The sequence below is a fragment of the Pteropus vampyrus genome, unplaced genomic scaffold (assembly GCF_000151845.1).
Source record: "Pteropus vampyrus isolate Shadow unplaced genomic scaffold, Pvam_2.0 Scaffold285, whole genome shotgun sequence".
In the NCBI taxonomy this organism is placed as follows: Eukaryota; Metazoa; Chordata; class Mammalia; order Chiroptera; family Pteropodidae; genus Pteropus; species Pteropus vampyrus.
The window spans coordinates 1,850,500-1,874,110 of NW_011889066.1; the positions used below are offsets into that span (position 1 = coordinate 1,850,500).

At 47.6% G+C, this 23,611-nt stretch overlaps 2 protein-coding genes and 1 pseudogene across 2 annotated transcripts in view; 1 reads left to right on the plus strand and 2 right to left on the minus strand.

Moving 5' to 3' along the window:
• The window catches only part of CHST13 (carbohydrate sulfotransferase 13), a 34,352-nt gene extending 32,523 nt beyond the window's left edge, over nucleotides 1-1,829 (minus strand). The window contains exon 1 of the mRNA XM_011376068.1: nucleotides 1,733-1,829. Coding sequence (XP_011374370.1) covers nucleotides 1,733-1,829 — 97 coding nt within the window. The remainder of the gene's footprint in view (nucleotides 1-1,732) is intronic.
• Nucleotides 1,830-5,216: 3,387 nt separating this feature from the next.
• LOC111729856 lies at nucleotides 5,217-5,335 on the minus strand (annotated as a pseudogene).
• Nucleotides 5,336-6,678: 1,343 nt separating this feature from the next.
• UROC1 (urocanate hydratase 1) overlaps nucleotides 6,679-23,611 on the plus strand; it is a 42,707-nt gene continuing 25,774 nt past the window's right edge. The window contains 8 exon segments of the mRNA XM_011376094.2: nucleotides 6,679-6,718; nucleotides 8,663-8,817; nucleotides 16,766-16,900; nucleotides 18,028-18,116; nucleotides 19,037-19,100; nucleotides 19,446-19,574; nucleotides 19,711-19,772; nucleotides 22,891-22,918. Of these exon segments, the coding sequence (XP_011374396.2) occupies nucleotides 6,679-6,718; nucleotides 8,663-8,817; nucleotides 16,766-16,900; nucleotides 18,028-18,116; nucleotides 19,037-19,100; nucleotides 19,446-19,574; nucleotides 19,711-19,772; nucleotides 22,891-22,918 (702 nt within the window).

Genomic DNA, 23,611 nt, shown 5'->3' on the forward strand with positions numbered 1-23,611 from the left:
CTTTCCCCAACATATTCCTCATCCCCAGGACCCTGAGTACCAGGTTAGCATTGATGGTGGAGTCCTGGGGTCTGAGGAGTGCTAGTGTGGGCTGTGCCAGGGGACACTTCCCTCAGCTAACTCAAGGGAGCACCAGCCATGAACCCAGAGCACCACCCCCAGATGGCTAGCCAGTTCATGGAGGGGATGGGATGGAAAGAGTGCCCGCAGCTCCCTCCTGTGGCCTGGTGGAGGTATCCCGGCCTGTGGGCTGTTCCCAGACATGGAGGGAACAATCTGAGTGGTAGGGTGACCCAGTAAGCATTGAGGAGGCGTCACCAAACCCTGGCCTCCAGCCTTGAGGGAGAGCAGGAGAAGGAAGCCCTCCACCCCCTACCTCAGAACGGAAGGAGCACAGCACCACCCCTAATCATGACAGTACTGTAATAAAGAGGCTAGGGATCAGGCACTCTCTATGTGCTAACTCAGTGGCCCCCAACCTTTGTAGCACCAGGGACCAGGGTTCCTATGAGAATCTAATGCCTGGTGATCTGAAGTGGAGCCGAGGCGGTGATGCTAGCTCTGGGGAGTGGCGGCAAACAGAGATGAAGCTTTCTTGCTCACCTGCTGCTCACCTCCTGCTGTGTGTCCCGGTTCCTAATAGGCCATGGACTGGTACCGGTCCGCAGCCTGGGGGTTGGGGACCTTGTGCTAACTCGTTTACCTCACCAGAAGCCCTATAAGGAAGAACTTGAACACCCCATTTTATAGATGGGAGTACTGAGGCCCTGAGAAGGGAGGGAATAGGTCACCCAGCAGGTAAAGCTATGGAATGACCTTACTACCATCAGCCTAGGCCCAGCCAGACCTCTCCACGGGTAAGTGCTCCCCTGAAAACAGTCTCCTCAGCCTCATCTTTTGGGCCACCAAAACCCTACAGCTCCGTGATCCCTGTCTACCCTAGGGTGAAGTTACTTACTCCCTGTCTGTGAGGTTCCAAAAGAGGGACTCCAAGGATTCTCACAGAGCCCACGCCAGGTGGGGAGAAGAGTGCAGACCTCCCCACCCCGCAAACACACACACTCACATCTGGAAAGGCACATAGCCAGAGGTCAGAAGAACAAGCCAATGACTGGGCACCTCAAGCCTCAGGCAGACTATGTGGCCAGCACGTTTGCCATCCACACCCATCCCTTTACCTCTCTGGCCTGTTTCCTCCTTCCTGAAATGGGTTGATAGGAGGGTTTGAAGAGATGATGTGAGTGAAGTTTCAGCACACACCTGGCCGGGAGTGCCTGCCCCTGGAGTTCTGACTGGCTACCTCAGTTTCCCCTACCAGACGATGAGTTAGATGCAAAGGAGCCCCAAATCCTTGCTGGTGTGAACTTCAGGGCAGAGCAGGGTGCTCCTGGCAGCAGCACCTGTCACACAGAGATACCTGGCAGGGGCTTTGGCGCTAAGGGGACTGGGGTGAAATAAAGAAGGCTTGCCTTCCTGAGTGAGCCAAACGACCTCCGCCACCTACCATTGACCCGAGTCTCTAAGCACAGGCTGTGAGGCCTGAATGGTCCCCATTCCCATGAGCTGAGAAGAGATGAACTCCAGAGCGGGGCAAGACCCTTTGGGGAGCTGGGGCATAGGCGGGGTGTCAAGAGCATTTCTACCCCCCAGCCCAGGAGCAGAGAGGAAGTGCTCCTCCCCATCTAAGGGTCCGGCCACCGGAGAGGTGGCCCCTGGCCCAGCGGGCACTCACCTGGGCTTAGGGCGCGGGGCGCAGCACCCAAGAGCAGGAGCGCGGCACCCAGACATGCGGCCGCCAGCAAGCGCCGGCGCCAGCAGTGTCTCCCCATGCTGTGCCCACGCGCAGGGATGCAGTCCAGCGTCCCGCGGGGCAATGGCTCTGGCTCTGGCGGGGGACCCGCCCCAGGACCCGCCTCAGCCTGTTTGGCGGCGCGTACCAAGGCGCGCGGCGGGGGTGTGTGGGGGCCCTGTTCGCGAGGGTCGCGGGGTCAGCCGGGACGCGAAGTTGGCCTCTGGGGACTGAGGAGGTGGGCGAGGGCGAGTCGGCTGGCCTCTTGCAGTCTCCATGACCTCAACCCGATCAAGCCCGGCAGAGGTCCAGGGGGAGAAGGGTGGAGCCTGGGTGGAGGGGGCCTTGTCGCCGTAGAGGCTCCTCCTCCTTCAGTTTGCCCTGGGTGCCATACTCTACCCAAGGCCAAGAAGCGTCACAGTGGCGGGTCGGCGGTTAGCGGCAGCAGTGTCCTGTAGCCTTTTTGCTTCCTTACAAGCCAGGGGCCCAAGGGCTGTGTATGACTCCCCTGGAGACCCCTTCCCCAGGATCAGGCTTAAGAGTGTCCCTTTCTTCCTCCAAGGCCACCCTGTAGCCTTGTTTTCCACAGGTGTCTTCAGGTCTTGCCTGAATCCTGGCTTATGCAAGTCATAGCCAGACTCAGGAAGGAGAAGTGGGGGTCTCAGTTTATGTCTGCCCTGGGCATCAGAACTGTTGTGCCGCACCTGGTCATCCATAACTGCTCCAGACTCCAGGTAAGTACTCAGAACTCGCTGAGGGTTCCTGTGTGTTGACCGGAGGAATGTAAAGTCCTGCCTTGGAAAGATAAATTCATCCAGCCAGCCCCATTGGGTGAAGAGTCAAGGACTGACCCCAGGATCTTGCTGCCCAAAGGGCAGGCTAGCAGGGAACCAGAGGGTGCAGCTGGTGCTGTGTGCACAGGTGTGCACATGTGCACTTGAGGCAACACTTAGTAGTACGTGTGGGAAAGGCTGCTGCAATAAACTTCAATTTTTTAACAGGTCTTGAAAAATCTGGTGATGCCAAACCCTGCTGGTGCCACTTACCAGCTGTGTGAGATCAGGAAGGTCACTTAAACTCTCTGTGCCCCAGTTCCCTGTACAATGGGATAAGAGTAAGACATCTCATCATCTTGTTAGGACTAAACAAAATGCAGAACATGTTTGGAATAGTATCTGGCATTCAATGAGTGCCACCCGAGCTCTTGATGTTAGTGATTATTAACTTTTACAGTTACTGACTGTTTCTGGCAAGTGACTCTGGTTTCTGTTACAGTAGTAATATAAAAATTCCTTCCTATTACATTTGTTTAAGTTTTAAACGTCTATTTAAGGAAGCATATCAAGTAAATAATAGTTCTTCTGGTTAAAAGATATGGCTCCAAATGGTAATGATAGGTCTCTAATGGCAGAGAGGTGGTATACCCAGCTCTAAGATAAATCAGTAGCTCCTTATTATGGCTTTCTTGGACAAAGAACCTTGGGGAGCATCTAGTTCGCCCTTAGACTGGCCTGCAGTCAGGGCTACTGCTGCTCTGGACCCAGGACCCAGGGATTCCGGGTCATCCATATCCCCAGCCGGCCCCAGATCTCATCTACACCTGCATTCCTGAGCCTCCCCCAGATTAGAATTATTTGTAAGGAGATCCAGCCTCTGGAGTTCTTAGGGCAGGAGTCTTGGCTTCCTGGGCTGTCAACCACATCTCAGACCATTACTGTCCAGAGAAGTCCCTGGAGACCCAGTCCCTGGAGGCCCATGGCGGAGTATTGGAATAAGAAGGTGAATATGCCTGGCCAGAGGCCCAGGACCTCCATAGCTTGCCTGAGAAGGTGCCCTCTGCACACTCTGTCCCCTCACAGGGGCTCATGCATTCATTCCTTTATTCATTCATTCGACAGATACTGAATATCCACTCTGTGCTGAGGCTCCAGTGGAGAGAACAAGGCAAATACTCTCTCTGCTCATATGGAGTTTTTATTATAGATGAGGGAGGGCATAGAATGTAGGAATAAATATATAAAATAATGACAGGTGGTAAATGATGCTAGGAAAGAAATAAAGCAGAATAAAGGGATGGGAAATGTGTATACTGCACATATAGGATGGTAGGAGCAGGCCTCAGGAAGGAGGTGCTATTGAACAGAGATGTGGATCAGGTGAGGAAGACCAAGTAAGTATGGGGTTGGTGGGAGAATGAGCTTTTCAGGCAGACAAAGGGCCATTGTGGAGGCCCTGAGGCAGTGATCCAGTTGCTGTTGCTGAGTAACAAATTGCCCTGAAATTTAGCAGCTTAAAACAACCATTTACATTTTGTTCACAATTTTGCGGGCCAGGGTTTGGGGAAGGGGATCAGTTGAGTGCTTCCCACTGAGGGTCTCATGCTGCTGTGTCCAATGGCAGCAGGCACTGGTTATAAGGAGGGTGGCCTGGGCTGGCTTTCCCTGGGGGCTCCCTCTCACACTGGAACTCAATGGGCAGTGGATCTGAGCAGCCTGGAGTCCTGAGTACTTGGGTTTGGCTTGCAGTGCTTGCCTGCCTTTTTTCATTCCTTACTAGTTTTAAGATTTGATTTATTTGGTTTATCTAAGGATCAAAATTTTAAAAAACATCAGTTTTAAAAATTGATATGACATTCATATAACATAAAATTAATCACTTTAAAGGGTACAAGTCAGGGGCATTTAGTACAATGACAATGTTGAAAACACCATTTTCACAGTGAACGTTTTCTTCCCTTCCCATCTCTCCACAGTTCCTATGTATCCCTCAGAGATAAGTTCATATATATATGCTTTATACATATACGCGCACATATATAATTTCACATATATGTAATTTTTCTTTATATTTTGTACTACACATACATTACTCTGCTCCTTGCTTTTTTGATAGCAGCAACAATTAGAAAAATAACAATATCTTATTCTCATCTGGTGCTTATTCTGTGCCGGGCACTATTCTAAGACCTTCTCATACATTATCTCATTTAATCCTCAGACATACCATAAGGTAGTGTCACCGTTACAGCCATCGGGGTTCTGGTAACACGCAAGTCTCGGTTCTTATCGCTGACAAAGAAATAAATTTCCAATCAGCGACAATTATGAGAAGTAAGATTTATTAAAGGCATGTTTCGAGATAGAAAACAGGTCACACTTAAACTGGCTAACCGCTTGGAAACGAGGATATGCATACCATGGGGAGCGGGTTACAGTAAGGAAAAAGAGGGCTGGGACCCCAAGGAAGGGGGAGGTCTGTATTATATTAGGGCTGCGATGGGTGGTTACAAAGGCGTTTCTAGGTGACTGGCACATAAGATCTTTCTTTCTTTTTTTTTTTTTTTTTTTTAGGCAAGGCAACCCTTGGTCGACCTCACAGATTGCAAGGACCTTGTCAGTTTACAATCCCTTATTTTTTTTATTTTTTACACCTACAGCACCTGGTCTTCCTAGGTGGTCTCCCATCCAAGTACTAACCAGGCCCGACCCTGCTTAGCTTCCGCGATCAGGCGGGATCAGGCTTGTTCAGGGTGGTATGGCCGTAGACCACATGAGGTCGTTTTGATTGACACTTGGCTGCTATATAACTCTGCTATATAACTCTGCCTAAGGTACGTGTGCTTACCCAGAATTCAGTCTGTTATAATTAGATTCATGAACTTACAGGCATAAACATGGTATTATAATGATGGTATAATGAGGCTGAGGTTGTGGGCAGTTTAGGGTAGTCCCTAACCTGCACAAGCATCTGTGGCTGGATTAAACCAGCTATAGGTTATGGCCCTCTGGTCCTTTGTCTCCTGGAATGCAGGAGGGATTCTTTAACTACCAATGGGTCTTCTTTGGGCTGTGTCTGGGCTGGGACTCCATTCCTTTGTCCTCTGTTGCTCATGTCTGACTAGCTATCTAACAGTAGGTACTGTTGATGCAGGACAGGGCTAATTTCCTCGAAGTGGGCCTGCACCAAAGAGAGGGTTCTTTGAGCACAAGAAAGAATTCAAATGCATGCCAGAGTCAGAGTCAAAAGCAAAGGTTATTATAGAAGGGGTAACACTCCATAGACAGAGCATGGTCTCCTCTCAGAGGCAGAAAGTGAGAGCCTGAGAGAGACCCAGAGGGACAAACAGAGAGAGGGACAGAGACAGTGGGAGGGACAGATAGAAAGACACTGAGAAGGACTGAGAAAACACACTGAGAAGGACCAAGAGAAAAAGACAGAGACTGAGAAAAGACACTGGTTTATATTTCGTTCTTTAGTTTCTGAGAATTACAGTTTAAAGACTTTGTCTACCCTTTTTCCTTTGATGCAGACATACAGTACTAAAGGATAAGAGAATGTAGCATGAAAAGATAAAAATATAGTATGAAAGGCCTGCTGGCAGTTCCCAGCTTTTGATCCATAGGTTCCCCATGTTTTTAGCCGTAGGGAATGAATGATTTTATTTTGAGTAAGGTGTGACTTAAAGACTCGGTTTTCCTGTTTTCCCTTCACAGTGCAGAGAAATGCTTTGTTAGCAATCCCAGCAGAAATCTTCCTTTGTTCTGCAGGTTTCCTAGTGATCTGGCTATAGAGCTGATCAGCATATTGCAGTCTTCAAATATAGCTTGATTTAACATTATATCTTTTGCCTCCTCTCTGTATTAATGTTACTGCTTTCAGTTTACAGATGAGAAAACCAAGGTATAGAGAGGCTAAGTAACTTACCCAAGGACACACAAGCTAGTGAGTGGTATAGACAGGGTTTGAACCTATCAGTCTGCCATATTTAACATCTGTGCAATCCTCATTCTTATAAATAGCTCATACAATTTTTTTTTAATTAAATTATTTATTTCAGAATACTTATAGATTCACATGCAGTTGTAAGAAATAATACAGAGAGATCCCACATGCCCTGTTCCCCCAGTGATAACCTCTTGCAGACTACAGGTACAATATCCCAACAGGAAATTGGCATGGATGCAATACACTCATCTTGTTAAACATAATATTTTAAAAAAATTTAAAAATTGGTTGCAAATATTTAAAAGTCAGGAGATTTCACAATAACTGTTAGATTTCTGGCTTCTCTTGAGCCATCAGATGAAGAGGCCTCCCCCAGAAGCAAGCCCTGAGGGAAGGTTTCAGTAACAGCTAGTTTGTTAAAGGCTGTCTGGTCAGGGAACGGAGAGTTGGGCAGGGGAAGGAAAGCCACCAGCCAAGGTTGTGGACTGCAGGCCAAGGTGGGTTGGCAACTTAGCCCAGTCCTGCTGGGAGACTGGAGACAGTGCAGAACACTCCCGAGTTCTTACCCACACACCTAAACACATCCAAGGGAACTGACCCCACCAAACTCCCTCCCCTGTTGCTGGCTGAGGGCTGCTTCCAGGGCAGCTGGGGAGGGACCATCGCTTCTCCAGCCCTTCCAGCCTGCCTCTGAGCTGGACAGCAGGCACTAGGTCACCAGAAGCAGCCCTTTAGCAGAGAGCTGCAGGTGCTGGCTGTGTGCAGTGCCTGCTCTGAGGCGTGAGGTGGGAGGCAGTGTCTGTAACAAGGACTGGTGCTTCCAGGAGCAGCTCCAGTGCCTGCCACAGGAAGGTTCTCAGTCAATCCTATTCAAAAGATAGAGTGAATGAATGAGTGCTGGAAAGCAAAGAAGAGTACATTTCTGCTTGCTCACCCTTCGCCCTTCGAAGCAGCCTCTCTGCTGGGGGCACCCCAAAAACAGGACGTCTACTGTGCCAGCCAGAGAGCAAGAGCTGCCAGAGAGCAGCTACAGCTGGACCTCTAAGTTCCGAGGGTTCACATCCCAGCTTAACCCATGACTAGCTGTGTGGCTTTGGCCAAACTCATCACCTCTCTAGACCTCAGTTTCCACATTCATAAACTGGGACAGTGAAGCCCACAGGCTATGAGAGGATAAGTGAACTGGCTCACTTGGTGTGCTCAGAAGAGTGAGCAATCAGAGGGTGTTAGCTGTTCTTTTCACTTTTTTGGTGCAGGCCCTGTGCTGGGTGCTTACAGAACCAAATTGTGCCTTCTGCAGCCTTAGCGGTTAATTACTATCCATTTGCACAGATTGGGACAGGGCCTAAGGCCGCAGGGCCCATTAGGAGCTGAGCTGGGTTCATACTCAGGTGTGCTGCTTCCTCAGGACCCCTGAGATTTGACTGCAGTCACTTCTTGGCCTTGTGAGTGAGACCTGGGCCTCAGTTTCCCTATTCACAGCACAGGGATAATGAGGAGTACTTTTTCTCAGAGTTGTTAATGGGATTCGGGTTGAGGGCTATCTCCAGGAAGGCCCTTCACACAGAGCTTTGGGAAAGGAATTAAACAGCATGCACCATAATGGGAGCTGAGGAAGACACACCTGCTGCTGGGTGAGTTCCTGTCACTTTTGTCAGCCCCCACCAACCCCCCCTCCCAAACACACACACACAGGTGGCAGGGAGAAGTGGTACAAAAGGTACAGGTACTGCTTGCTTTCTGCTCCAGGTTCAATATCATATGGCACCCCATCATCAAGACACAAACCCCAACTTGCCTCCCTGATGTGACTTCCCTATAAGACTGTCAGAGTAAACCCCAACATTAGAGTTCCACCAGCTCCCCAAGTCACACCCTAAAATCACAACCCCTCAAGCCCACTAAAAGGACAAATGAACGCCCACATAGTCATCTACCCCATGTGAACCTTACTTCTACCCAGAACACTGCCCCTGCCCAAGTCAACACTACAGGCAGCCAGCCTAGGAGCTAGTGACCCTATGACCTACACATAGCTCATTCTGCAGGCCCTGGGCCCAATGAGGGGCTGGAGGAGGTGGCCCTGGGGCTGAAGGTTCCCTCCCAGCTGGACCTTAAGTGCCCAGCCACTCCCTGGCCTCTCCACAGAGCCAGCCTCTGCCTCAGTCTCAGCCAGACATGTCCAGCCTCCAGGCCTGTGCTCTGGTCTGCCCCTGCGGCCTCTCCCAGAGAACCAGGGATGCTGGGCTGGGGTGCCCCATGCCCCGGTCATGACCTCTGGTTTCAACTCTGCAGAGAAGCAGGTAAGAAGTTGGGACCCATTCCTGCTGGGACCTTTTGTCCTCTGGATGGTCCTGGGTGGGTCTCCCCTATTTCCTGCTCTCTCTGCAGGTGCTGAGGCTGGGGGTCTCAAGAGTTCCCAGTGTGAAATGCCCCAAATGTACAGCAGCAGAATATGTACCTTTTTGGCCCAGACTCATACATGCCTTTGAAGTTCTATCCTGTAATGGGTCAGCTCTTGTTTTTGTTTATGGGAGGAATACCCTCTTTCCCTCCACCCCCCCAATCTTCCAGTGAGTTTGCAGCTGCATGGCTAGAACCCTAGTGAGGGCACTGAGGTGTCAGTGAGAGCTGGCTCGTAGGCGAGGAACCCCCCACATGATCACGCACGACCCCTCCAGCCAGCATCTCAGGCAAGCCACTGACCTTCTGGGAGCTTCCACTTGTCTCCTCTGTAAACTGGCGATGAAAATAATTACACCACAGGGTATTGGAGGAGACCAGATGAAATAAAGCACACTGTTATATAAAGTTTTCTCCTACTTTTTCTTTACTCAAAATTGCTCAAGCATTTCAAGAATGGTGTGGGGAAAGTAGAAAATATTAATATGCACAAAGACTAAGAGAGGAATCTCACCGCCCCATCCCGGATTAAAGACCCTTTGGTGAGCTGCCCCTTAGACTTTCCACCAAGCTCCTCCCATAAAGGAAGAACTGCATGCTGGGGTGGGGGGGCGCCACTGGGAAATCATGGGGGCGGAGCAGTGGGAGGGCTGGGCAGAGCTTGCGATGGGGAAGGGTGCTGGGGGCCCAGGCGCTGGGGGCCCAGGCGCTGGGGGTGGGGCTGGGAGGAGAGGGGGGATGGGAAGGTGGAGGCAGGGCTCTCTGCCACCTCTTGCTCCGCCCATCTGGCCTCGTTTAGCTACTTAACAGCAGAGGTTCATGTTTTCTCCCCCTCGGTCACCTCCTTGCTGGGCGCCAGTGCCTTGACCTTTGACCAAGAGGGCCCAAAGGGCTTTGCCACCTTCGCATCCCTTATAGTTATGAGCTGGTAAGCAGCTTTTACGGTGTCTTGTGCTGAGAGGAGGGCCCCTGGGAGCCGAACAGCGGCTGCCTTAGCTTTGCCTGTGTTTGTCATTTGTAGCAGGTTTACTTGAAGAGCACGAAGCCCTTGCAGTAGGGGCGACTTGCAGGTCTGGGAAGTTTGAGCTGTTGAAGGGGTTAAATCTCCTGTCCAGTTGCCAGGGTTAGCCAGCCTTCAGCTGATGCCTATGAAATAATAAGAAATATATGTTTATTCATCTCTGCCCTGCCCCCACTTCCTGCTGATATTTAGTTTTAGATCCCAGTTCCTGACACAGCTCCTAAATCAGTTGGAATTTCATAGATGATAGGAGCATCTTTTGTCCTTAGGGAGGCCATTTTGGGTGGACTCCTGAATAGGGATGATTAGAAGACTGGAACTTTCAGCCCTACCCTGAATACTCCAGAGAAAATAGAGAGGCTGGAGAATCAATTAATAATTAATCATACCTATGTGCCGAAGCCTCCTTAAAAATGCCTTAACTTGGGAGGAAGGGGGCGTTCAGAGATCGTCTCACTTGCTGAACTTGTAGAGGTGTTGGGAGGGTGGGGAGCTCAGAGAAAGCATGGAAGCACCCATCCCCCAGACCTCGTCCTATCTATCTCTTCATCTAGTTATCTGTAGCCTTTATCATATCCTTTACTATAATAAACTAGTAAACATAGTGTTTCCCTGAGTTCTATGAACCACGTTAGTAAGTTATCAAATTCTTGGAGGGGGTGGGAACCATGATTTATGGCTGGTTGGTCAGAAGAATAAGTGATAACCTGGACTTGCAGTTGGCATCTGAGGGGGCAGGGGCAGAGGGGTGCAGTCTTGTGGTACCGAGTTCTTAACGTATGGGGTCTCTGTTGACCCCACAAACTGTCAGAACTGAGTTGAATCACAGGACACTCAGCTGGTGTCAGAGACTTGGTCAGTGTAGGAAAAACCCGCACATCTGGTCACAGTGTGAGATAAAACCCGCACATCTGGTCTACTTTCTCCTATAGAGGAGAAACATGAGTGTTTTCCTAGAGTTCCCAAACCCAGTGACAGCTTCATCAGCAGCTCACTTTATACTTTTCCATTGCCTTGTTTTCTATATTTTTATTTAAAAGTGTTTCTTTGACTTTTGACGTAAACTTTGAAAGGTAATTTTATGAGATAAGTTAAATATCATAGAAATATAAATGCCTCACTTCACCTCCCCAAGTCATCTTTCTTTTTTTGATGTATCTTTTCAGACACATTTTATATACATACAAGGTGTGTGTGTGTATCCTTAAAAATATAAGTGGAAGCATTCTATACATGTTAGTTGTGGATTTTGTTTGTTTGTTTGTTTGGAGCAAAACCGATGGCATGTCAGGAAGCAAGATCTCAAATACTCCTTAGTTTTTTTTTTTCTTGGAGATTGTTATTGGTTAAAGTTCTTTTAACTGTTTCATAATATTTCTTTTGAATGATTTAAAATGTGCTTTGCTATTTGCTCTTCTTTAAGTAAATTTCTCTGTTTAAATATAGAGTATACTCTGTGTATAACATTTTAGCCAGTGTATTCTCAGCATGAGCACAAAACAACTTCTATAATGCAGAAGAAAATTTAATTACATACTATGACCAGTTTCTCTATTAGAAATGTCTTCAGCATCCCTTTTCTGCCACATACAATTTCTTTTACTGGCCATTCCCCCAAATTCTGCCCCACCTGAAAGTGTCTGTGCTGGGTATAAGATACCAGATCTGAAAACCACCTGTATATATCTGGGTTCCTAACAGTACTAACACATTGTCCTGGGCTTCTTGAGTATAAGGCTCTGTTGGATTCATCTGGGTCTTCAATGACACCAGCGTTGTTTGTTGAAGAATGGACAAGAATATATGCTAGATGCCCACACCAACATACTACAAGAGTTCAGCAGGCAAGAGAAACCTAGTAGGGCTTCTCCTAGGTGGTCTTGGCAACATGGGCAAGGTTCTTAGACTGAGAAATCTGAAAAGGCCATTTGATGACAAAAGGAGGCAGTGAGTGAAGATGTAGACCCAAGGCTATCCAAAGTATATTGGAGGTGTAAGCCCAAGCTGGATGCAGAGCTTAGATAGCCAGGTCCAGCCTGGTTATAGAGAACCCTAAATGCCAAGAACAGTGTGGACTTTATCAGATGAGTAATGGAAAGCCTGTGAAGGTTTCTGGGTGAGAACATGACCTGCTGCTTAGCAATATTCCCCCAGAGAGTGCAGAGGTTTCTACAGAGTTCCCAGGGGGATCAGGTGTGCAGAGGCCCAGCTGGAGGAAACGACTGGCAACTTGAGGGCCATGAGTATGGGAGATAATCATTTTGATAGCTAACCCTCATATGGCACATAGGTGTGCCAGACACTGTTCTAGGCATGTCAGTTCAGTTAGTCCCAAAGACAGCCCTGTGTGGTATACGCTGTCATTGCACTTTTTTCACAGAGAGGGAACAGAAGAAGCTCAGAGAGGGGATGCATGCTTGTGTTACGTAGCGGATGCTCTGGTTCAGACTGAGGCTTGGGGATCAGGAACACTGAAGCAGCAGCCCTGGAGAAGCTCCCTGTCCCCTGCTAGAAAAACATGAGCCGCAGTTTGGACCCAGGAAGTTGAGCCAGAGCTGGTCGAGGGCCTAAATGGGGCTGGGCTAGAGGGGTGCAGGGATGGGGGTGATTCAAACAAAACCAAACCGATTGGATCAAGGCCGTCATTTTGGCAGAAATAGTGCCAGTCAAAAATTGTCAGGTGCGTGATATTTGCCCTACAGGCTCATTGCCAGGTTAGAATGAAAGTAAGGCATAGGTCATGTTCCCTCTCTATTTCTCCCTCTCTCTCTCTCTCTCTCTCTCTCTCTCTCTCTCTCTCTCTCTCTCTCTCACACACACACACACACACACACACACACACACACACACACCAGAGTTGCAGGTTGGTTTCCTTGTAGGTGACCAGCCTCCGCCCAGGAAAGGTTTAGTCTTGGCAGAAGTAACATTACGTCCAAGATAGGATTCTGTCACTGTCTTCTTAGTTTCCTAAGGCTGCTATAACCAGTCACCACAGCATAGTGGCTTAACGCAGAACCTTTTATGAATTAATCCTCTGGCCCTTAAGGGTACAGGCCACTGACCTTGTTAGGCAAAGTGGGGGGTAAAGGGGTCTTTAAATATTCTGTCTAATTTATGTGTCTTGAATATACCTGATTTCACCAATAAGAACACATTTCTCTCACACGTTGTATAATTAACAGATCACAATCTCAGCAGTGGAAACCCATCTCTGACATTCTGTATGCTGCATAGCCCACCATAGACTGAGATGTGAAGAGCAGACGTGCTTGTGGTAGCATTGTGTGATTCGTATGGCAGCGGACCACCCGGAGTGGTCTCAAGTGGGGCTCCTGCTGGGTCTCCCTACGCAAACTTTGGCATTTGATATTAAACTGAAGACCTTCAAACAAAGAAGCTGCAAAGCTAGGGAGGGGCAGGAAGCAAGAAATACTCTCCAGGTTTTGGCTTGGTCTTTAAAGAACAGGCGGGTAGAGGCCTGGCACTGTGTGCTGGGCAGTGCGCATTATCTCATCTAATCTTTCCAACTACACAGCTCAGTAGGCCATGCCGAGAGATGAGGAACCTGAGACAAGGCTGGCTGCCCAAGCTCACACAACTAGTAAGTGGCAAGGCCAGGGACAGATTCAGCTGTGCCTGCTGTTCCGTGCTCATCAGGAAGTGGCTGACCCCATCACTCCACCCAGCCTGTCCTCGCTGAGCTTCCTCCCCTGCTGAGTTACCAGGGTTGTCCCCCACCCTTGGCCTGCCCAGCCCTGCTGCAGGACCTAGGGCAACTCACACAACCTGTCCTAGCACATTTTCTCATCTCAGTGCTGAGAACTGCCCACCCCCCTTAAGAGACTTGGAGTATTAAATCCAGGCCAACAAATAGAGCTGCTTCTTTTTTAATTTTTCACTCAAGAAACAATTACTGCATGCCTATTATGTAACTCTAGACATAGGGGGTAAAGTTATTGAACAAAAATAGAACAACTTTCCTAAATTAAGTACACACATGAAATTGCAGATTTAAAAAAAACATAATTTATCCTGAAAGAGAAAAGAAAACTTAATGTAGCATAGTTGACAATAAGACATGTCTAGGCTAAATTACTGAATTTGGGGGATAAAGAAAAATTCAGCGGTGCTAAAATGTAAATCTTATACAAGGGAAGAATAGGCAAAGAGTTTTTGTGCTGCATTTAGGATTCTGGGAATTGCCAGAATCCTCTTTATGATTAGGGAACACGTGCATAAACACGTCATTTTAGAACAGATTGAAATTTTTTACAGCCTTTAAATATGTTTCATAGAATGACCGAATCATTTCTATTAACTGACACAATTTAAAACTCATTAATTTTGACAGAAACCTTTGTTGTGTTTTTGAGTTATGTGATTATCTAAACAATGTTGCAAAAGCATCAGGGACAGTTAAATCAGGCCTTCTTCATCGAGCACTTTGGCAAAATATCAAGTTCAGCCCCAGTAATGAAGCCTGCATTTCTGTGAGAACAGTGAATACAGTAGTTTCAGACTACAGCTGCCACCTCTTATCAGTTTAGGGGGTCACAAGTAATATTCATTAGAAATAAAAGTTTACTTGTCAGAATAGGATAGAATATAGTAGAACCCTTGTAGTAAAGTTAAGTCTTGTGTAAAGTGAAATTTGTGTATGATATACATATTTGAAACTTTTTTCTTAATGTTTATTTCCTCTTGGCAAGCTTTGATTAGAAGCTCTACATCAATAAAAAAAAAAACAAAAAAACAAAACAAAACAAAACACACAACCTTTGTGCTGAGGTATAACATGCACAGAAAGCAGCTCAAACCCCACATGCACAGGTGTGTACCTCCTAGGTGCACAGACAGAGGGCATGGGCCCCAACCTGAGAAGGTAACCTCTGTCCTGACTTCTCACAGAATACCTTAGCCACGCCTGCTCTTGAACTTCGTGTCCATGTAGTTATGCAGTACGTCCCTTTTGTGTTGGCTTCTTTCATTCAACATGTGGGCAGAAGGTTCATCCCGGCTGCTGGATGTAGTTGTGGATTGTTCATCCTCCTTGCTGTCCTTTAGTGGTTTCCAAAGTGAGATCACCAGACCAGCAGCAGCAGCATCTGGAACTTGTCAGAAATACAGAGTTGCAGGGTGAGTCCAGCACTCTGGGTGATACTGATGCTTATTGGCCTTGAGAGACCCCTGCAGGGACATATTCCTAGCCTCTGTTCTTAGGTGAGAAATTCATATTTCTGATCAGTTTTTTTTCCAAGAGAGGAAGGAATACATGTTTTTATTCCACGTGAAAATTAAACGAGGGAATGGCTCTGCAAACCCTTTTGAGGTTCTGAGACTCCATGAACTGGCGTTTTTCTCCCTTGCCTGCTCTTGCCCTCTGCTCCCTCCTGAATTGTCCCTCTCCTTCTCTCTCTTCCCACCCACCTGCCCCTAAGGTCCCAGTGACACCCCTGTCATTCAGTCCTGGGGACATGTGTTAGCCCATTATATTGACCTCTGAGCACACTGGACAGGCTGTCCTTCCTGTCCTAGGCCTCTGCTCTCAGCCTCCAGAACATTCATGCCCCTGGCTGGGCTCCCAGCTCCCAGTCTTGCTGGCTGACACTTCTGCCCTGCCCAAATGCTAGTGTCCTCAGGGCCCAGTGCTAGGATCTTGTATTTTCTCCTCTTACCTTCTGCATTCTAGTGTCCAAAGCCCACCTGTCTTCTCTGAGTCTCCTACCACCTCTCCCCTCAACAGACACGCATTGAAGGAACGAGTGAGTAAATTCACCACACCCACCTCCTCATCTCCCCTCACCCAAAAAGTGGTTTGACGTCCATAGTCATCTTAATGAATAAATGGCCTCAACATCCACTCAGACACCAGGTCATCATCCTATGCCCCTCCCCTACTTTGCCTGCCTCTACCCTCAGGATCCAGTCTGGGTATTGGAAGGAAGAGCACTATGAAGGAATCTGTCAAGACTCTGGCCCTCCTTGAGCTTAGCAAGAGAGATTGTAAGCAAGGAAGGAAACAGACAAATCAGAGTGCCTGCCAGTGAAAAGCTCCAGAAGGGAACTAAAGCTGGAAGAGAGTCTGGGAGTCAAGAAGGTAAGGTCAGGCAGGCCTCTAAGGAGTGGGCATCTGGACTGAAAACAGAATGAAGCGAGGGGCCCTCCAAGAGAAGGCAGGGTAGCTGAGAGGGATTAGGCAGAGGGAAGGTTAAGTGCAAAGGCCCTGAGGCAGGACCAAGAACATCAGGGATGTCTAGAGAAGAGTGATGGGGAGTTGGTGGTGGGGGGGGAGGGCGCAGACCGTGGGAGTTTGGGCTGCTTTCCCTAGTTGGATAAGAAACCCTTAGAAGGTTTCTTGTGTCTCTGGCTTCAGGCTCTGCCCAGGCTTCCCAAGATCTGGCAGAGTCTCACTCCCAGGACTGCAGGTATAGCCCAAGTTTACTTGCCGAGCTAGGTCTTGGTGGAGAGTGCTTCTCTGCACTTGCACAAAGTGCCTATGGGCTCCTGGGAGGTCTACTCTCACACCCCTTGATTTTACATCTTTTACTGTAGCCACAAGCTTCAGGGCAGGACCATGTCTGGTCCTTGCCCGGGGTTAAGCAGCTTGGTCCCCAGTAAGCAAGGTTCTTCTTGGGAAGGCTTCGTAGAGGAGGTAATGTTGTAGATGGGCCTAGGGTGAAAACTAGGCAGTCTCTGGGTGAGGTCACAGGTTTCTAAGTGGAGCAGGGGCAAATCCAGGTGAGGAAAGATGGCCCATCACGGAAGCCTCATGATGCTTGGCCTGGAGCCCCCCACCCATAATGCCCCTCTCCACTCTCCTACCTCAGCTGGTGCTGAGGAATGCCCTGCGGTACTTTCCCCCGGATGTCCAGGAGCTGCTGGCCCCAGAGTTTGCCCAGGAGCTGCGACTGTACAGGCATATCTATATGTACTGGTTCTGCCCCTGCATTGAAATGAGGTGAGTGCTGGTGAGTGCAGCTTCAAAGAACACCCAGAGTGAGAAGGGAGGGAGCTAGGAGGGACCATGCTGGAAATCAGTAAACCCAGAGAATTAGTAGAGACGGGGCAATCAAGATTGTCCACACTAGGAAGCTCGTGGATGTGGCATGCTTAGTTGATGCCCTCCACACAGAAAGAAGAGGTGGCAATGTTGTCATTTGTGGAGGTCTGCAGCCTAGAGTTGGCTGAAGGCCTCAAATCTGACTGGAAGATGGAGGAATCCTTACCAGATAGGTCCCTCTGGCCTACTGTCCTGGGCAGTCAGTCCCGTGTAATTCTGGAGCCAAACTGTATACAAAATCTCTTTCTAAACTCCATGTCTTATTGTCCTGCAAGAGGGCGAGGAGAGCTTTAGAGGGCACTGCCAGTGTCTTCAAATAGCTCAGGCTTCCCATCTGGGCTCTCAGGCTGAACTGTGCACAGCACTGGAGGCCTTGTAAAAGCACGGTGGCTGGGCCTCACACCACATTGCACAGTCAACAGTTCTGGGGTGCGGTGGGAGGATCTGCCTCTTGCAGTTCCCAGATGCTTCCGCCCTGCTCAGGTATCACACTGAGTACCCTTGTTCTTGGATGTGCCAGAAGCCCAGACTTGCCTGTGACCACCCCAGGGAATGGCATTCTCTCAGGAAAGCAGAAACTATGTCCCCTCATTCCTGTTGGGGCCTGCTGGCCCAGCATCTACCCTAGAATTGGTGCCCAGGAGCACTGGTGGTATGAATGAAAAAGAGAATGAATAAGCTGCATCTGGAGTAGAGGCATCAGGAAAGTAGATATCAGCTTTGCTTCAAAGTCAGCATTCTCCCAGCTGGAGCCTGCTGAGAAGGGAAAAATGGGTGCCCAGGTTGGGTAAGGGCCAAACTCCCCATCGCTGGAAGGGCAGGGGTACAAAGCACAAGGTGAGCACGGAGCAGATTGGCCTTGGTTCCTGCTGGGAGCTCCCAGGTGACTTCTGCAGGATGCCAGGTCTTGCTGTTCACACCTGTGTGGCCAAGGATTAGGCTGTGGCTGGGGGTTGGGGGAGGTGGGCCTGAGATTTAGCAGGAAGGAAGCCTCCCATCATCATGCCTGGTGGCTGGACTCCCTTATAGGGCCTACCCATTGAGCAGTACGCCTGCAGGACAAAAGCTGCAGCAGCCATCATGCACATGATTATGAACAACTTGGACCCCGCCGTGGCCCAGATAACGGACAGGGAAATTGAGGCCTGGGGACCAGCACTGTTCAATCAAAATGTAATGTGAGACACTCGTGTAATGTGTTTAAGCTTTTTATTTAGAAATAATGATAGATTCACAGGAAGTTGTAAAGATAGTGCAGAGACCACATACCCAGCACCCCCTGGGCTGATTATTCTGTAACTATAGCACAGCACCAACACTAGGACATCAACATTGGTACAGTGGAAATGCATGATTTTAAATTTCCTCATAGTCACATGAAAAAGCAAAAAGAAACAGGTTTATCCTGATATATCTGAAATATTATCATTTTAACATGCAATCAAAAATTTATTGAGATATTTTACAATTTTTTCTTAAGTCTTTGGAATCAGTGGTATATTTTATACTTAGAGCATGTCAGACAAACCACAGTTCAAGTGCCTGATAGCCACAAGTAGAGGACACAGGTCTGGCCACATGTGCCTGTCACAAGCCTCCTTGAGAGCCAATCTGAACATCATATCCCATATTTGAGAAAGAATAGCCTTTGAGCAGTGAGTGTCCAAGTATTATATGTGAAGGTGATTTCGTCCTAGAATGTGACCACCCTGCCTAGTGATGAGAGCTTCTTCAACCCTGACCCTGGCCCCAGAACCTGAACACAGATGGACCCCTGACATTGACCCCAGGCTGAGTTCCCAAAGTGACCTCAGACCCAGCTCTGTCCCTCACTCCAAACTGAGCCCTTATCTCTGTCACAGATGGACCAATGTTCCTGCAGAGACCACTGTCCTTGGGCCTCATCTCTTCTGGCTTTTCTCTTTGTCCTCACCACTCCTTCTTCAAGGGCCGTTGGCCACCTTGCCCCGTTGAGCCCCGCACAGGCGTGGGGGCCCTCCCTTCCCAGGTCACCATCTCAGACGACACCATGTCTTCTCCAGTTTCCCCAGGAGCTCGTAACCTATGGAGGAAATGAGCAGATATTCAGGAACGGGGCTCAGGTACGCTGGACTATGTGGCCTGGCCCCCATGCCCAGGCCTTCCCCCCACCGTGTCCTCTGGCCTGGAATGAGGTTACAAACCCATGGCTCCAGACTCAGATCTCTGCTTCTCTGATGCCTGAGATCACAGCACTGGATGCAATTTGGGGATGTTAAAGGTCCTAAGGGCAAGAATGGCATTACTGGAGGCAGTAGGAGCCACTGAAGTATAATAGAGGCCTGGAGGGACAGGGCACTGGGCAGGTCCATAGGGGCCTGGGGATCTCTCAGCGCCTAGGCAGTGGCTTGGGGCCTGCTGTGGTGCCCCTACTTACAGAGTCCTTCATGCTTCGTTCTCCCCTGCAGTTCTGGCTGATGCTGTCCTACTTGTCCCAGATGACAGAGGAGCAGACCTTGGTTATGTACAGCAGACACTCACTGGGCCTCTTCCCAAGCAGCCCTGGGCCCCTGAGGCTGGTCATCACCAATGGGATGGTGGGTCCTAGGACAGCTGGGCATGGCACTGGCCCAAGGGGAGTGAGGAGAGCCAGGTGCTCCCGACAACTGCTTACTCATAGTTTCTAAGAATGCTGTGCTGCACCCAGCCCTCAACTCCATCCCTCTTTTCCAGGTCATCCCCAACTACTCTTCCAGAACAGAGACTGAGAAGCTCTTTGCCATTGGGGTTACAATGTGAACCTATTTCTGTTTATATCATATTATTTCAGTAAATATCATATATTTCCACCTTAGCCATGGTTTATTACAAAACAATGTAGCAATATTAAATACAATTTTGAAAAACAATCACAGCACTATAGCACAATTCTTATTTATATACTCTCTAGTAGTTTTTATGAATATGCCTATAATTGTTATATACTTATAAGTGAGTGAATGCACAATTTGAATCCTGCTTTTTCTAACATTTTGTTATGAGCAATTTCAAATATACATAAAATTGGAAGAATTAACAGTGAGCACCAAAATTCTGTGATTAATGCACTACCAAACTCACCTTATCCTGTATCCATCTATCTACCTATCCATCCCTCTGTCCGTCCATCTGTCCAATTTTGATTTTGATGCATTTCAAAGTAAGTTGAAAATATTATGGCCTGGAATTCAATATTTGTTTATGGTTTTGTTTCTTGTGAAGTGAAATTTACACATAATGAAATACACACATCTTACATGCACCATTTGATGAATTCTGACAAATGAATGCATCATAGCAACTCAAACCCCATCAAGATGCAGAACACTACCATTTCATTTGTTATAAAATTAATGCATGTTCCAGGTTGAAAACTTGATTCTCTCAGACATTATAAAGGTCACTACAATAAAAAAGAAACCCCTCTCCTGCCCTAGACTCCCCAGTTCACAGTGTCCCCTTCATCCTTTCAAACATGTCTTATGCATGTGGCTACAGATTTAGATAATTAGAACATTACAATGCCTCCGCACTTGCCTTCTCCCTTTGACAATATAGTTTGGATATTGTGCCATTTCAGGAAACAGAGGTCTAACTTATTCTTGTTTTACCTGCAGTGTTTAATTGTACCATAATTTGTTCAGACCACTTGCCTCCTGATTTGGCTTGTTTCCAGTTCTTTGGGATTATAAAGAATGCTACAGTGAATGCCCTAATCTGTACACCTTTGTGGATCTCTGGGAGTGATAATAACAATGTAAAATGTGATCAAGTCTGTAGTATTAGAAGCCAATTAACCAGGCCTCAGGCTAATACTTTATAATATAATCATAATAGTCATCGCCGTTTGTTGTTCTTGGATTTATAGATTTAATCCTCCACACAATTCTCTGAAATAGGTACTCTTATTAACCCATTTTGGGGAGGAAGAAACTGAGGCTTAGAAACTCAATTTTTTTTTTGTTGGTCATGAGTAGTTACTGTTGCTGTTACTTTTATTATGAGGTCTGCAGATCTCTGCTGTACCTATACACGTGGCCATGGGGGTAGAGGGATTGGATCTGCATCCTGGCTATGCTGTCTCCTAACTGTGACCTCCAGCAAGTCACTGTGCTTCTGTTTCATTGATACTGGATGGAAGTTTAAAGGGGGGTGGAGTTGCAGTCAGACCTGGTCTGGCCGCACCTAATGGTTGACCTCAGGTGCTGTGGACAATTATTTAGAGAAAAGATGCAATTCACCAGTGGAGATAAGAAAAGGTTTAAATGTACTGTATAAGAACTCTGAGAACTACTAACTAAAGCAAAACCTTTTCACTGTTGGGTTGACAAAAAAGAAACTACAGATATGGTGGCCAGGAGAGCTACATCTAGCGACTAGGATCAAGTGGAGTAAACTTTGATCCTACAATTTTACTTCCAAAATTTATCTTGGGAGCAGCAGTACAGGGGATCAGTTGAGCACCAAAGATCAAGCCAGAAGGACTTAAAATCAGTTCTCAGCTCTGCTATGTATCCCTGTATAACCTATCTGTGAAGAGGAAATATTAATGAGTTGTATGAGAATTAATGAAATTATAAAGGTGACACCCTTAGCATATGGCACAAAGGGTGACCTTGGGCATTCTGCTTGACTGTATGCAGGCCTACCAGGGAAAACACCCCATGTCATGAGTTAGGGAGCCCATACTGCCCTGGATGAATATTGATTAGCATTATTCTCTTATATTGCGTAATATTCATATGACCTTTTAAGGTAAGGGTACTGCTTCCCCATTTTTTGGAAAAGGAAGCAGAGTTTCCAAGGGGTCCAGTGCCTTGCCTAAATTATGAGATAAGCTTGTTACTTAGACACAGATCTGTAAGAATCAGGATGTACCCCTGACCCAGAAGAGAGAGAGGGCTGGGGAAGTTGCTTGGAGACAGGAATCCAATAGAAAAGAGATATGAACTTGAAATTTACAAGGGAGAAAAGCAAGTGGCAGTAAGCCCTTGAGACTCTCCTTACCTCGCCAGGGTGACCTTGGGCATTCTGCTTGACTGTATGCAGGCCTACCAGGGAAAACACCCCATGTCATTTTACCTCAGGGAAGAGTAAAATTAAGGCAACAGCAAAATGCTGTCATCCTCCCATCACATTGCCAACAATTCGAATGTTTGATAATATCAAGTGATGGAAACAGGCATGCTCATGTATTGCTGGTGACAGTCACTTTGGAATTTGACAGCATCTATTAGTATTTTAAATGTTTGCCTGGATGACCCAGCACTTCCCCTTCTGGTTTCTACCCAGGGAAGCAGATATGAGGTGGCTCACTGCAGCATTGTTCCTGTAGAAATTGGAGTCATCCCAATGATTAATAAGAGAGAGAACATTCTGTGGCTTTTGATACTGCATACTTGGAGCCATGCAAAGGAGTGAGCAAGGTCTGTGAGTGCCGAGGTAGAAAGGGCCCCACAGGCCTTGTGTTTAGGGGAAAAACAAGCTGCAGAAACAACACCTACAGAATGCGGCCATTTATGTAAATAATGCTGATAATAATAACCCCTCATGCAAAAGAGTGCTGTAAACGGGTTCACTGAAGTCTAACTTGCTCACAGCACATTGCGCAGATCTGGAGTGCGCATAACTGTGCCAAAACCTCTTTTGCTGGAAACCAAGCCCCACCCTCACCTCCTATAGCTTCCTGCCTTCTTCGTTGCAGGTAGACTCCCCAGATGAAGGTCGCTGTATGTGGTATGAATAGAATCCTGCAGAATGTGCTTTCACAGATAGTTAGTTCACAGTCAGGTGGGGGAAACAGACAAGTCACCTATCAGGAGAGGGGAGTGTAGGCTGCTTTCCCTCAGTGGCTGTCACAGCTTTCTTTGGTAGTGCCAAGGATAGGGAAGCAGAAAAGGAGGTGAGTGGCTCTAAGAAAAGCCTTGGTGATACACACCAGTGTGATTTGCACTTAGTTGATACTAAACCTGTGACATACATAGGTGTACTTGTTAGGAGCCCATTTAGTTTCAGGTAACAGAAAACCAAGCTATGACAAATAGGGTTTTATTTTTCTCACATAGGGTTTTATTTTTCTCACATAACCAACAGTGCTGGCATTAGTTCAGCAGCTCAGTGATGTCAGGGCCAATATCTCTAGATTCTCTTGGGTTTCCCTGGTGGTTACAAAATGACTGCCCTATCTATATTCAAGGCAGGAAGAAAGGAGAAGGAGAAGTACCAGCTTTGGCTAACTCTATTTTAGTAGGAAAATAATGTCTCAAAACTCCTTCCTTTACCTCACTGGTCAGTATTGGATCAAATGGATGTTCTTATCTACATGAGAACATAAAACAATGGAAAGGATACTTGTGATTAGCTTGGACAGGGCTTGCCTCCTGGGGCTGAACACAGCGTCACCCTAAACACAGTCCAGGTTCTGTTGATAAGGAAGGCAGAATAAAGAATGAATATAGGAAAGCAGCTCATAGTGTCTGCCCTGACACTGTGTTATAAAAGTGGGTGATCTACATGGAGGCATGGCACCTACCTAGTGAAGAGTGACACACCCAGGGGTGATCTGTAACTGGGTGGCCTTGTGTTTCATGGTCAC